Genomic DNA, 15,652 nt, shown 5'->3' on the forward strand with positions numbered 1-15,652 from the left:
ACCTTTTGTACTTTCTGAATTTTGTACCATATAGATGTATGATATTTATTCAAATATGTAGATGAAGGTTAAACAAAATGAGTGTCATTGATATAGGTAAACAAATTATTGTGGGATTTTAAATCCTAAAAAAGGTTAAGTTTGTCTTTGAGAGAGGTTGGAAGAGAAAGTGTGCTTTGTATTGTTTGTGGATAGGTATGCTACCCTAACTTGGGAAGGATAATGAATCATATAAACTTTAAACATTATTCTTTTTACCTGGTCTCTTCACACTTTTGTCCTTCTGGCTTTCCTTATGCACATTCTAACTTCCAACTAGTAAAAGTGATGGGATAAATGGGAGAATAATCCTCTGTTTGTGGGAATCCTAGACTGTGGTTCAGGATCAGTATATACATTTGCAGATAGGAATGCTCATTAACAAACCATTGCTTCTTGGCAAGTAAGTGATAATGTAAACACGATGAATTTTGTGACATTTGGATTAATAAAAGACATTGGGATTTACTTGCTATTTGGCATTTCAGTACCAAATGTTCACACAGTAATTTTTAAAATGAGTATTTAATATTGGTCTGATACAAATAGAGTGTGTGTGTGTGTGTGTCTTCAGAAATTTCTGGCTTCAGGCAGCAGAAAAGGCCTCCCAATTAACTTGTCCACCTGTGTGAATTTTTTAGTAGGTATTTCTAACACTTAGAGAAGTTTTTGCTTCAGCTAATATATACAGTAGCTTTTATATGGAAGGCATTATATCAGGTTCTCAACTCTGGCTCCATTTATCACCTAAAGAGCTTTGTAGATCCCTCAGCCCCCCGCCCCCCACCAAGAGTCTGACATAATTGATTTGGGTGGGATCCTGGGCATTAATATGGTGATAGTAGTTTCCATACCTGGCTGGTGGTAGAATGGATGGCCTAGGGAATATTCTAAATCTACATAATCCATGATTCAGTATATCTGAGGTTGGGCTTTAGCATCTTTAATTTTTAAAAATTCTCCTGATGGTCAGCCATATTTAATTTAGTTCCATATCATTTGCCTAAGGGGTTAAGAAAATAAGTTATAGGGGCACCTGGGTGGTTCATTTGGTCCAACTTTGGCTCAGGTCATGATCTCACGGTTTGTAGGTTAGAGCCCCACATCAGGCTCTGTGCTGACACCTCAGCCTGGAGCCTGCTTGAGATTCTGTGCCTCCCTCTCTCTCTGTCCCTTCCCTGCTCACGCTGTCTCTCTCTCAAAAATAAATAAACTTTTTTTGAAAAAAAAGTTATAGAAATGTCTTTTTTTAGTCTTAAAAAGTGGAAGTGTGTGAGAGGGGGTATTGTGTTGGGGAGGTATTGGAGGTGAGATTAAGAAGAATACAAATAACCATGGGGTACCTGACCTGCAGCGGCCCAGTCGGTTAAGCGTCCGACTTTGGCTCAGGTCATGATCTCACAGTTCGTGGGTTCGAGTCTGGCAGGCTCTGTGCCGACAGCTCAGAGCCTGGAGCCTGCTTCAGATTTTGTGTCTCCTCTCTCTCTCTGCCCCTCCCCCATTTGCACTCTCTCTCAAAAATAGACAAACATTAAACAAAAATATAACCATAACGTAAGGCAAACTTTAGTGTGTTGTGGAGAAGATTCCAAGTGTAAGGAGTTTCAAAGGAGAAAGTTAACCTATTTCAGTCGTTGCTAGCTGGAAAGGTGGGGATGATAGAGTGTTTGGGAAGGGCATCCCTTGAGATGATGTTTTAGCTGAGTTGACAGAAATGCACATAATTTTGATATGGTTTAATAAGTGGCATTATAGTGGGTCACATAGTTTTAAGAAATGATGTTGGGAAGGTTGGCCACATTATGAGGTACCTTGAATGATGAATTGAGTTGTGTCTGCTTCGTGGACAAGAAGAAACCGAAGAAGAAAACTTAGCAGAAAACTGTTTTAAGCAGGCTAAGCAGGGCAACACAATGTGAGCAGAGAAATGGAAGAGGAATCAGGAGATTTTTACAGGAATGAAGGTGAAAATAACAAGCCCTTGAATGATAGAAATGGAAAGGGCAGGATGTAACAGGTGACCCATGAAACCATTGGGAATGGGCAGGTAGAGAATACGATGAATTGAAGAGGGATTCTCCCCTGGTGTCTGTGTCAAGCTCCCGTGAAATGTGAGCTAAGTTGCGGGATGTCAGAGTTTCCCACTTGGAGCCAAGGGCATGTGGTGGTGTTAATTATAGGACAGGAGGAAGAACTGATTGGGATGCAAAGATAATTTGGTTTTATTTTTTATTTGTTTTTTTAATGTTTATTTATTTTTTGAGAGAGAGAGAGAGAGAGAGAGAGCGAGAGCGTGAACGGGGGAGGGGCAGAGAGAGAGGGAGACACAGAATCCGAAGCAGGCTCCAGGCTCCGAGCTGTCAGCACAGAGCCCGATGCGGGGCTCGAACTCACAAGCTGTGAGATCATGACCTGAGCCGAAGTCAAACACCCAACCGACCAAGCCACCCAGGCGCCCCAAAGATAATTTGGTTTTAAATATTTGAAGTTTAAAGTACCAAAGAGACATTCATTCTTATTCCATAACTAAGCTTTACAAACCTGTAGTCTTAAACAGTAAGTTTTGCCCATTCTTGTTCCTTGTTTGTCACTTTGTATATATGACTTTTAGAAAAAATTGAAACTGTTGTAATAGAAAAGTCATTTACAAGTATGTTGCCATTATAATAAAGGTAATTATAAATTTAAGATATGAATTGCCTTTTTGTTATGACACAGGTGGGAACAAGAGCCCAGTCAGAGAGAATTCGGACATATAATTTCACCCAGGATAGAGTCACTGACCACAGGATAGCATATGAAGTTCGTGATATTAAGGTACTATTACTGAATATGCTTTATGTACTTTGCTTTTCAAAGAAAGTATACTCAAATTCTAGAGAGTTATGTCTAAAATCTTACCAAGTAATTTAAAATCATTAAGCCAGTTTAAGATAGTACCCTAAAATTTGCAGATACTTGTATTAGTTTCATGGTAAAAAATGTGGTCTTTATGCCAGTTTCAAACAATTCTCTTTGAACTCCAGATTCTTTGTTATGCAATCACAGTGTACTAAGGTATATTCAATATGCATGTATACACTGTATCAGTTTCCTGTTGCTGTGTAACAAATTACCACAAATTTGGTGGTTTAAAATATTATCTTAATGGTTATATAGGTTAAAAATCTGGACACAACAGAGATGAGTTCAGAGCTCTCAGGTCCAGTTGCTTGCTCGGTGGCCCTTCCATATGCCCAATCCCACTTTGAATCTTTTGCAGGAATGGCGCAGGCCTTTTTAAGGGCTCATCTGCTTAGGTCAGGCCCATGCCAGTGATACTCTTTTTGAATGACTCAACGTCAACTGATTAGTCACCTAATCACTGGAGTGATATTCTGTCATATTCACAGCTTCTGCCTTGACATAAGGGAGGGACTTCTGCAAGCCCTCCACCAGGGGGCATCTTAGAGTTCTGCTTACCACGATGTATTCTTGTTCATTAGATTCAGGAGTTATAATTATGCTATTGGGGAAAGACCCTCTCATCATGGTTTGAACATTAACCTAACTAAATCCCATTTGGCCGGATCACTGACATAAATCATTAATGATGAAGCACAGGAAGATTCCCCTTTTGCTTCCACTGAAGGGGAAAACGAAGTGGTTCTCATAAAGGACTGTGTACAAAAGGCAAGGGATGGAAAGTTCTGATCTTTTTTCTTGATGCCATGTGATACATAATGCTTCTTTCATTTGATTCTGTCCCATTCTATACTCAAAATTAAAGTCCTCATTTTACAAGGGGAAATGTCTGTGTTTTCAAAATATTTAGAAATTTCTGTGTATCTTATGCCACTTCCTCTGTCTTCTCAGCAATTTAATACTGTCTTAAATAGGAACATAATAGCCTTGTCAAAAAGGAGAAAATATTTGCTCACTTCCCTTTCCTCAGGAAACACACAGCAATAACCAAATATGTTTGGCCATATTGTTGTAATTACGCCATACTCTTTCATTTGTTTTCTGGTAGTGGTGATGGTTTTTCCTGAGACAGCTGCATTCTTATGACCAGTAATATTTTTTAGAATAGCCCTTAGGTCCTCAGTTGGTATTCAGTATTGAAACAGGCAAATTAAGTAGCTTTTATAGTTATAAAATACCTGGCTTTGGCCTGGTTATAATAACCAACATGTTATTACTGACGAAACTAGCATGCCAGACTCCGAAATGTAAGGGAAATTATATTTGTGTGCTCTCATTATGACTAACCCACCTATTGGAAAGAAAGAAAACATCCCATATTGGTGAAAGGAGGAAATTTGGAAATGTCATGAAAAAAATGTAGTAAAACATTAAAATTTATATGAAGGACAGTAAAGAGACAAGTAGAAGTGAATAATTTAGGAACTGTAAGAGTTGTAGATGAGGCAGGAAAAGTGATTGAGGGCCTTAATCCGAGGGCAGTAGCCCCAGGACAGAATGGAAGGCATGGAGGGGAAAGAAAGTGGATGTCTGTGGGACTTAGCTCAGCTAAGCTCAGCTCTGCTCCTTTATTTTAGAGCCTGACCTCCTTCCATTTACATAGTTCTTGATGAAACTGTTCTGCTCTTACACGATTGAAGACAATAATTGGTTTGTTTGGGGAGGAAATCTGAACAAGCCCCCCCCAATGAGTTCCTTCCTAGCATTTTTAAACGGGAGACAAAGAGGGTTAGTCTCTCTCTTGGCTAAAGCTACGTAAGATTTACAAGAGGCTAGAAGCCACATTTCCAAACCATGAGGAGAAGGCAGTGTTCAGTAAGAGATGAAGCTGATGAATTGAAAGGAGCAAAAATAGAACTGGATGGAAAGAATCTTGATGATATTAATCCCCGCATTCATTTATTCGTAGGCTGCATTCCCAAGGTGGTGGCACCAGCCTTTACATTCCTATCCTTGGGTTCTGTGAGATCACCTCATATTCTTAGTGTGAGTTCTCATGTAGGTGATTTTGTTTTTATTTTCATTCATCTAGATAAGAAGCACAGACTACCCTATAATATATTGTTTTATGTTTCTATTGTTTCTCAAAGTCCTTGTGCAAATTCCTGAACATCAACCTATCTCCTGCCCTGTATTTCCCTTAAACTGAAAATTTTCCCTTGCCCTGAATACTTTGTTTTCATGCCTTTCTTCATCCTCCTTTTGACTGAAATGCTCTGCTCTCTATTTAGAGAAATACTATTATCTTTTTAAGATCTAATGCAAATTTTTTCTTCCTGCCTAAACTCTTCCCTGATGCCACCTTCTTTTTTTTCTTTTTTAATGCTTATTAATTTTTGAGAGAGAGACAGAGAGTGAACAGGGGAGGAGCAGAGAGAGAGGGAGACACAGAATGTGAAGCAGGCTCCAGGCCCTGAGCTGTCAGCACAGAGCCCGACATGGGGCTCGAACTCACAAGCTGTGAGATCATGACCTGAGCTGAAGTCAGACGCTTAACTGACCGAGCCACCCAGGCGCCCTGCCACCTTCTTTTAAAATTAACCTTACAACCCTCAGTTGCTTCCTTGATTTCTTGCTCTGATTGTGGTGCCTCACTCTGTCACTAGATTATGAGCTTCTGAAGGTTAGGAACCACAAGTCATTCACCCTTGTTCTATCTCTAGCACTCTGGTTAATCCAATTGAACTCTACGTGTGATGTGATTATCATTTAAGAGGGATGATCCTTTTGATACAATTTCCAAATGATGAAATCACCTTGGCAATACCATGATCATTTGAGTTCTGGGCCTGCTAATTTTATAAGCAGTTTCCATATTATGCTCAAAATGGTTTAAGTCTTAATTTAAAAGCTTATCATAGTGCTTTTGCTTTACTTTTAAAGTTTAATTGAGGTTTTAATATGTGCTGGTGTTTTGTGGAATGCAAAGATAGGAAGGCATCGTTCCCCCTATAGTTTAATCGGAGAGATAAATGTATACGCTTAACCTAAAATTCAACTTTAAGATCATTCAAGAAAGACCAAAATAAGATTAGTTCATACCTACATCAAAACTTTAAATGTTCTGTGTTCCGGATGCTGACATTGAAATGGTTCCATTAGGCCAATGTCTAGATTTTGAACATTTCTAAAATATAGGACTCTGCTAATTCACTGTTCCCAACAACTCTGTTACACAGAACTTCTGTAGCACAGGAAAGGTACTTAGTCATTATTTTAGTGACTTGTAGAGATGAACTGTAGGGAAGACTACAAGGAAGTCTAACTGAACAGTTTTCACCCAATAGATATATTTTGAGGTAAACATAAGAGCATTTATTTTTCTGAACTTTTTATTTAGAAACTTCAAGTATACTTTGAAGGCTGGTTCAAGGGGCGCATGGGTGGCTCAGTTGGTCAGGCGTCCAACCCCGGCTCTGGTCATAGCTATGGGTTTGAGCCCAGTGTCACAGCTCAGAGCCTGAAGCCTGCTTCTGTCTCTCTCTGCCCCTCCTGCATGCATTCTCTCTCTCTCTCTCTCTCTCTCTCTCTCTCTCTCTCTCTCTCTTCCCCCTCCTCTCAAAAATAAACATTAAAAAAAGAATCAGTACACACGCTGTACCTAGATGCAACAGTTGTTAACATTTGCTGCCTTTGCCTTCTCTTCCTCCTCCGCCTCCTGTGTTGCTGGTGAACCATTTGAAAGCAAGTTGCAGACCTCAAGACGTTTGTCCCCTAAATATTTTGGCATAAATATTTTTTTGGTTGCACAGGACTTCTACATTTTAAAACCACATTTCCAATTTAAGAAAAAACAGAACTAGTAGAAGCCACTTATGGATTAAATACAATCTAAATTCGAGGGTTGGCATGAGAAGTTTGAGCTTGAAATGGTCCTGGGAGGTCCAGAGGACTTGGCAAGGCTGAGAAGGGCAAGGAGGGGCTGTGCATGTTAATGTGGCAGCAAGGTGCCTGGGGCATTGATGGAGGCATTTCAGTCTTTCTTGCCCTTGGGAAATAATGTGTTATGAATGAAAAGGGTGGAATTTTCAGGGCAAGAGTAAAAAGCCTTATCTTTTCTGGGGAACAAAAGAAGGCAAACATCCTCCCAAAGATGGTTTGAGACCTAGAACCCTGTTAGGAAAGTCAAGCAAAGGAATTTTAAAGAGAGAGGTGGTAAATTTCAAGTCTATTCAGATCTCCTTTGTTTTGGTGTCTCCAGAGTTGGAAAGATCCAACTTCTAGGAGATTGATTTTTAAATAAAATGCTAATGGAAACAAAGAAAGAGTAGAATTCCATTTACTCTTTTGGATTCACTTTTTACATAAAAAGCCAATATAACAGGATCCTCCCAAGTTAGCAATTGTGTTCATTATGTTGTAGAACCACTTCAGTAATCCATTGTTGCTATTAAATATGGACTGTAAAGAAACAAAGTAAATATACATCTGATTCTTTGCTTTGTTTCTCTTATTTCTACTAATCAGGTTTTTATAATAACTGTCTCTTTTACCAGGAATTTTTATGTGGAGAGAAGCATCTGGATCAGCTAATTCAAAGACTACTTCATTCAGCAGACGAAGAAGCCATTACTGAATTTTTGGATGAAAACCTTAAATCAGCAAAATAAATGCTGATTTATTATATATTCTTCTATAAATGAAACAGACCTATCTCAAGAAGCAGCTGTTCATAAAGTGCAGCTAAAATTACACAGTACGTACAAATATATTTTTTAATGAATTAAGTCACATTTCTTGACCTAAGAATTTATAAAATACAGTCCCAACTCTTCAAGCAGAAAACAAGCATGCAATGAACATTGCAAAAAACAAAAAAATAAGCATGTATTTTTGAAAAGAGAAATAAAGTATTGGGAATTGATTATGTAATATAGGTCACTTGTTCTCTTTATATGCCTTTTTTTTTTTGAGAGAGAGAGCACGTGCAAGTTGGGGAGAGGGGCAGAGAGAGAGGGACAAAGAATCTCAAACAGGCTCCATGCTCTGCATGGAGCATGAACGGGGGCTCGATCTCATGACCCCGGGATCATAACCTGAGCCAAAACTAAGACTTGGACGCTCAACCAGCTGAGCCACCCAGGCACCCCCAAACATGCCTTTTTTTTAACCATCTATAAATTAAACACATTTTCCATTTATTACTTCAGGATTTTACCACATGGTAAAATTTAGTGATACAAGATTTATAAACTTCTTTGTAAACCCCTATTTAAAGAAAAAGTATTATTAACCATGTTAAAATTAGGCTTTAAACTGCTGCTTTTATTTTTTTATTTTCTCTCTTTAAACTAGTTTTTCTTATTTTTTTTTTTAATATTGGTTTATTTTTGAGAGAGAGAGAGACAGACAGAGACAGAGTGTGAGCAGGGGAGGGGCAGAGAGAGAGAGAGGAAGACACAGAATCCGGAGCAGGCTCCAGGCTCCGAGCTGTCAGCACAAAGCCCAACGCGGGGCTCGAACCCAGAAACCACGAGATCTTGACCTGAGCCAAAGCTGGACACTTAACTGACTGAGCCACCCAGGCGCCCCAACCTGCTACTTTTAAATAAAAAATAAATGTTGTGAAGAATATGAGTCAAAAATAATGATTTTAGAGCTCTTTGAGAGCAGAACAAATTCTCTACTGTATAAACTACACGCCAATGTTTAAAGTGAACTCTCTGCTTGGCTTTTATTTCTTATTTCACTTTGGCTTAATTTATAAGCATCAACAGATGTGGTGTAATGTGTGTAATTCTCTATGCCTGGTTTTGTGCAGTGATACATACAAAACCCCGTCCTTACCTTACGGAGCTTCCAGTTGAGTGACAAAGCCAAAATATAAACCGCCGACTCTAATACAAAGTGGCATGATATATTTAGTAGTTGTGCTCAGGAAGTTTCTTGAGTTCAAAAGAGAAGGGTTATTATTTTAGACATTCCTCAGAGGGAAAGACTAGCTAAAATAGAGTTTTAAGACCAATGGAATTAGGAGGTGAAATTTTTTTCAGTGAAATTTTTTTCTCAGTTTTTTATTTTGAAACTTTTCAAGCACATGGAAAAGTTTTTAAAATACTTTTTAAAAAATAGTGCAACGAACAGTATATATATTACTCTAGTGTCCTACTATTACCCTTTTGCCATGGTTGTTTTTTTCTCTCTATATACACATATACATACCTGTGGTGGTTATTGGACCATTTAAAAGTTAGTTGCAGGGGCGCCTGGGTGGCTTGGTCAGTTAAGCGTCCGACTTCGGCTCAGGTCATGATCTCACGGTCCGTGGGTTCGAGCCCCGCGTCAGGCTCTGTGCTGACAGCTCAGAGCCTGGAGCCTGTTTCAGATTCTGTGTCTCCCTCTCACTGTGACCCTCCCCCATTCATGCTCTATCTCTCTGTCTCAAAAATAAATAAACGTTAAAAAAAAAAAATTAAAAAAAATAAATAAATAAAAAATAAATAAATAAATAAAAGTTAGTTGCAGACTCTGTAACACCACGCCAAACTATCTCAGCTTGTCCTGAGAATAAGGACATTCTCCTACAAAATCATAACTCCATTATTACACTTAGTTATGTAATAATAATTAATAATGACTGTATAATATAGTTTAATATCTATCACATGTTAAAATTTCTTCAGTTATCCCTAAAATGTCTTTCTAGCTGTTTTTTGTTAGTTTTGTGCAATCCAGGATCCAGTCAAGATTCACACATTGTATTTGGTTGTATCTCTTTAGTGTTTGGATTAATCCCCCAACCTTTTTTTCCCACATGACATTGACCTTTTAAAGAATCCCACAAGGTTGTTTTGTAGAATGACCTACATCCAGTTTTGTCTGGCTGCTTCCTCGAGCTATTGGTAACTTTTATCCATCCCTTTAATGTACTGTGAAGTAATATTAAGTCTAAAAATTAATTAAATTTAGTAAACACATTTGACAAGGCTACTTCATGGGTAATATTGTGAAATTCAGTGTATTGTGCCAGGAAGTTCTATGGAGTTATACTTTGGCATTATATAAACATTTCATTCCTTGGGGCGCCTGTATGGCTCAGTCAGTTAAGCGTCCAGCTTCAGCTCAAGTCATGGTCTCACGGTTCGTGGGTTTGAGCCCCATGTCGGGCTCTGTGCTGACCATGCGGAGCCTGGAGCCTGCTTCGGATTCTGTCTCTGTCTCTCTCTGCCCCTTCCCTGCTCGCACTCTGTCTCTCTCTGCCTCTCAACACTAAATAAATGTTTAAAAAAAAAAAACCATTTCATTCTTCATTTAGTGTTAGGCAGCTTCTGAGATGACCCCAGTGACCTCATTCTTGGCCTTCGTGCACTTTTGTAATCTGTTCCCTTTGAACATGAACTGGATTTGTTGACTATCTTCTAACAAATAAAATGTATAGAAGTGGTAGGATTGTCACTTCCACTATTGGGTTGTAAAGAGACCTGCCTCTGGCTCAGGCTCTCTGGCTCTGCCTCTCTTTCTGGCCACGCACACTGTTGCTGGGTAGATTGGGGAGACCCTGGGGCCCTGAGACCTCCACCCAGCCTGTCTCCAGAATGTCACCAGAGGCTCTTGGCCTCATCACAAGAAAGAATCTAAGACCAGACACAACAGTTGAACAGTGCAAGTAGGAAAGTTTATGAAAGTGAGAGTACACTCAGGTGAGCTCAAACGAAAGCTGGTGGAATATTTATTGCCTGGGGAGGCGATTTGTGGGGGAGCAGGTTTTTGTGCCTTTTCTCCCTTACTTGGTCAAGGTTTCTGGTCTTCCTGGTCTTGGGCCTCTCTGGTTTGATCCAGCTTCTTGTGGCTTTGTTTCTGGAGTGCTGCCAGGACAGGTCTCTACTTTCCCCGGGAGCTGGCCATGACTCCCCTTTTGCTGGCCTACAGGCATTCTGTTAAAACCTAACTAACTTCCTACTCTAACAACACAGGCGGAAGCAAGGGGATGTGAGCAGCTCTATAGAATAGCCTGCGCTGTGTGACAGAACTGAGGACCATGTTCCAACAGCTCTCAAGAAATTAAAGTCTGCCTCCTAGCACATGTATGAGCTTGGAAGCAGATCATTCGGCCCCAGAGGTGTCTTGAAATGACAGTGGTCCTTGTCAGCAGCTTCACTACAATTTCATGAGACCCTTGAGGCAGAGGCACACCACTGAGCTGCTCAAGGATACCTGATTCTTAGAAATTGAGTAAATGTTGTTTTTAGCTGCTAATTTGGGCGTAATTTCTTACACTAAATATGTAACTAATACACCCGATGACCTTTCATCTCATTGATTTAATATCAGTTAATGATGCTTGCTTTGCCTGAATCAGCTGTTCCACTGGGAGTTACAAAATGGTGATGTTCTCATTCTTTCTACATTAATAGCTGGCATTCTTTAAAGAAAGCTTTCTTTTGTTTTTCTTCTCACTTTCTCTGAGTTGAGAGATAATTTAATCTTATTTGAATCAGTATCATTATTATCTCCCTAGGAGTAGGCATTGCCCTCTAAAATAATTGATGTCTCTGGAGAATCTGATTTAACTTGAAGTAATGTTCAATTAAATAGGGAGTTTCAGGGTAAAGGTTAGAAACACAGAAACTAAATTTTGTTGTCACGTATTTTACATAACAGAAACATTTATCCAAGAAAATGTAAATATTAAAACATTGTGTGAATCAAAGCAAAATGAACATGGTCTAATAAGCTATGCTATGTCAAGTGTTAGATCACGTCATTTTCATAATTCTTTTTTTCCCCAGAAGAAAACCAGTAAATACATAAACCCCAAAACATGATTTCTGCAAAACTTCACTAAGAAAGTGAAAAATTATAAGAGGGAAAGCAGTAGAAAAGGATATTGATTTGTTAGTATTTATTCATTTGGTGATCAGTGTTAACACTCTATACATGCCAAGGAAGGGTGGGCTCTAAGAGGGAATGAGGGCAAAAGGAAAAGTACTTCTTCAGCCAAAGAGAGGCTCCACCTTCCTGGAAGGAAGCCCAGACCTTAGAACCACCAAGGTCTTTGCCCTTCCCTCGTCCTCCAGCTCTGGCTTTTCCTTCAAGCACACACTTTATTTGGAGGGAAAAAATCAAAAGTTGGAACTATGAACCTATTAAAATCTTGGATGCTCTTTTTTTCCAAACCTCTATATATGTACAAATCACTTGGGGATCTTGCCATGACGTAGATTTTAATTCAGAAGGTCTAGGGCCTGTCGTTCTGCATTTCCACAATTCATTTCATTTCCACAAGGTCCCAGGTCATGGCAGGTACTACTGACTAACAAACACCACTTGGAATAGCAAAAATCTAGGATCTCTATTATTCAGTGAGTACTTTCAGTTGTCATGCATACTATTTTTGGACAATGAGTTTCAATTAAACCTGTAATCCTGCTTCATTCAGATAGGCTGATTAGCCTCTCACACTATGAAGATAAACTTGACATCTTTTAATTGTTAGTAGAAAAATGTTAGGAATCAACTAATAAGCCAATAATAAATCAGGGTTCTTTGTAAAAAAAAAAAAAAAATCTGGAAAGCCAACGTTTATTGCCTCATACGCACAATACCTTTAGAATACCAAGAAATAACAAACTTTATTTAAAAAATAAACTTAGGGGCACCTGGGTGGCTCAGTCGGTTGAGCGTCCGACTTCGGCTCAGGTCATGATCTCATGGTTCGTGAGTTCAAGCCCTGCGTCGGGCTCTGTGCTGACAGCTTAGAACCTGGAGCCTGTTTCAGATTTTCTGTCTCCCTCTCTCTCTCTGACCCTCCCTCGTTCATGCTCTGTCTCTCTCTGTCTCAAAAATAAATAAACGTTTTTCTTAAATAAACTTACGGGTGGCTGGGTGTCTCGATGGGTTAAGTGTCGGACTTTTGATTTCAGCTCAGGTCATGATCTCCATTCATGGGATCGAGCCCTGAATTGGGCTCCACACTTATAGCACAGAGCCTGCTTGGGATTCTCTCTCTCCCTCTCTCTCTGCTCCTCCCCCGCTCACACACGCACTCTGTCTCTCAAAGTAAATAAACTTTAAAAAATAACACATAGGGGCACCTGTGTGGCTCAGCCAGTTAATCATCCGGCTTTGGCTCAGTCATGATCTCACTGTTCATGGGCTCAAACCCTGCATGTGGCTCTGTGCTGAGAGCTCAGAGCCTGGAGCCTGCTTCAGATTCTGTCTCTCCCTCTCTTTCTCTCCCCCTCCCCTGCTTGTGTGCTCTCTCTCTCTCAAAAATAAATAATTAAACATTTTTAAAAAATAAATAATAAGTAAATAAACTTAGAGATATTTTTCCTCTTTTTTAAAAGTCTATTTATTTTGTTTGTTTTGATGCGGGGTTCGATCCCATGAACCGGGAGACCATGACTTGAGCCAAAATGCAGAGTCAGATGCTTAACCAACTGAGCTACCCAGGTGCCCCAACTTAGAGATATTTTTAATTGACTTTGAAATTGAGTCAAGGGATCTAAAATCAACAAACTACTACAAACAGTCAAAAAATTAAAAGACGTGGTCTTTAAAAGCATATTCTTGTGTTGGTGGTCAATAATGATTAGAAGGATATGGAGGCGGGTGCTTCCAGGTTGCTGGCAATGTTTTATTTCTTAAGCTGAGTAGGGTTACACAGGTGTATTCATTTTGGAACGAAAACTGGGAGGAAGGGGTTCCAGAAAGCAGAGTACTCAAATACATGGAAACCAGTCCACAGAAACAATTTCCAGAAGTCCATGAGACATACACGCATGCACATACACACAAAGTCAATCAGGAGCAACATTCAGAGGGAAAGGTGAGAGGCGTTGCCCCAGGGAAGAGGATGTCTGATCTGTAAGAAAGGAATGTTGAAGTCACCCAGAAATGGAAATGGTGGCAGTACCAGTGAGACACTTCAGCCTCCTCAGAAGAAAAGGGCCAGAGTAGATCCTGCTGTTGGAAACATTCATGAGCAGAGTTGAAGTTAAACATTTCTGAAGAACTAGGGGCTCCTGGGTGGCTCAGTCCGTTAAGCATTCGACTTCAGCTCAGGTCACAATTTCAAAGTTCATGAGTTCGAGCCCCGCATCGGTCTCTGTGCTGACAGCTCAGAGCCTGGAGCCTGCTTTGGATTCTGTGTCTCCCTCTCTGCCCCTCCCCTACTCATGCTGTGTCTCTGTCTCTCAAAAATAAATAAATGTTGGAAAAAAAAACATTTCTGAAGAACTAAAACCATGATTGTTGATGACTGAGGTGTAATTGCCAAGCAAAAACAGTTCTTTTATCTTCCTGTCAAGAAGAATATGGAGTCCATTGTAAAGGATTATGCAAATTGTAAGAAATCTTGAGGAAACACAGAAAATAGAGGACTTTATTTTAGTGCTGTTAATGAAGTTGTGGCAGGAATTTAAAAAATAAAGTCTTTAAATAAATAGGTAAAATGGGTATACCAATTTATATTCCTATGATTAGTATATAAAGGTTCCAAAGAGAACCTACCAACACCCTGTCTCTATCATCACCAACATTAGCATTTGTGACCTTTTTAAGTTTAGCCATTCTCATGGGTATGCAGTGTTTTCTCATGAATTTAATTTGCATACATCTGAGAATGAATGACAATGAGCAGCTTTTTCATGTTTTTATTGACCACTGATTTGTGAATTACATATATATATATATATATATATATATATATATATATATGTAGCTTTTGCCTATCAAAAGCAGTGAAAAAAAGGGCAAGCATAGCAATATATGACTTACCTTTTTTTTTCACTGCTTTTGATAAGCAAAACCTTGTAATTTTGTCGAAGTTCATTTTACCATTTTTTTTTTAATGATTGGTGTTTCCTGTGTCCTAAAATCTTTGCATACCTCAGAGTCAGATTTTTTTTTTTTTTTTTTTACATTGTGCACCAGTTGTTCAGCACCATTTGTTGAACAGACTTTCCTCTCCCCATTGAATTGCAATGATACCAATGCTGGGTTTCTAAAATTTTAAATTCAGTACCTCAGTTGCATTAGCCACATTTCAAGTACTCAGGTGCTATCCGTGGCTTCTGGCTACCTTATCAGCACAGACGTGAAATGTTTGCAGCATCATGACCTACTGTGGCAGCACTGCTCTAGAATTTCGGGCACAGTACCAACTAAATACTTTGGATTCTGTAAAAGGTTATCTAAACCAACTAACAAAGAGCAGATATAAGGAAGTTAAAAATCAATCACTGAACTGATACACAGTACCTAACAGTCAAATTCAAAGAGACAAAAAGTAGAATGGTGGTTGCCAGGGGTTTGGGAGAAGGGGGAAAGGCGAGTTACTGTGAATGGGGACAAGCTTCAGTTCTGCAAGGTGGAAATAGTTCTGGAGATGGATGGTGGTGATGGTTGCAAAACAACATGAATGTACTTACTGTCAAAGAAATGTACTCTTAAAGAATTGTTTCAAACGGTAACTAATGCATATTTTACCAATATAAAAAAACTGTAAATTGCTTTTTTCCCCAGCTGTTTTAGGGCAGGGGAGAAGCAATCAGTGTTACTAATGAGCTTATTCTCTCAAATGTATCAGAGGGATACCCAACAAAGGTACAGGAGTCCAGAGCCCTGGAGTATTTCCAGTAGAAGCTCTTCAGCTAATAGGAAAAGAGAGCAAAACAATTGTTATTCTCCTGCTATGTGTTATCCA

At 39.3% G+C, this 15,652-nt stretch overlaps 1 protein-coding gene across 7 annotated transcripts in view; it reads left to right on the top strand.

Annotated features, from left to right (window-relative positions):
- MTRF1 (mitochondrial translation release factor 1) overlaps positions 1-7,875 on the top strand; it is a 63,681-nt gene extending 55,806 nt beyond the window's left edge. For all 7 annotated transcript variants that reach the window (XM_042977368.1, XM_042977373.1, XM_015538967.2 and 4 more), the window contains 2 exons: positions 2,758-2,856; positions 7,500-7,875. In XM_042977368.1, the coding sequence (XP_042833302.1) occupies positions 2,758-2,856; positions 7,500-7,613 (213 nt within the window). In that variant the 3' untranslated portion in view covers positions 7,614-7,875. The remainder of the gene's footprint in view (positions 1-2,757; positions 2,857-7,499) is intronic.
- The last annotated feature ends 7,777 nt before the right edge of the window (positions 7,876-15,652 follow it).

The sequence above is a fragment of the Panthera tigris genome, chromosome A1 (genome assembly GCF_018350195.1).
Source record: "Panthera tigris isolate Pti1 chromosome A1, P.tigris_Pti1_mat1.1, whole genome shotgun sequence".
Classification (NCBI taxonomy): Eukaryota; Metazoa; Chordata; class Mammalia; order Carnivora; family Felidae; genus Panthera; species Panthera tigris.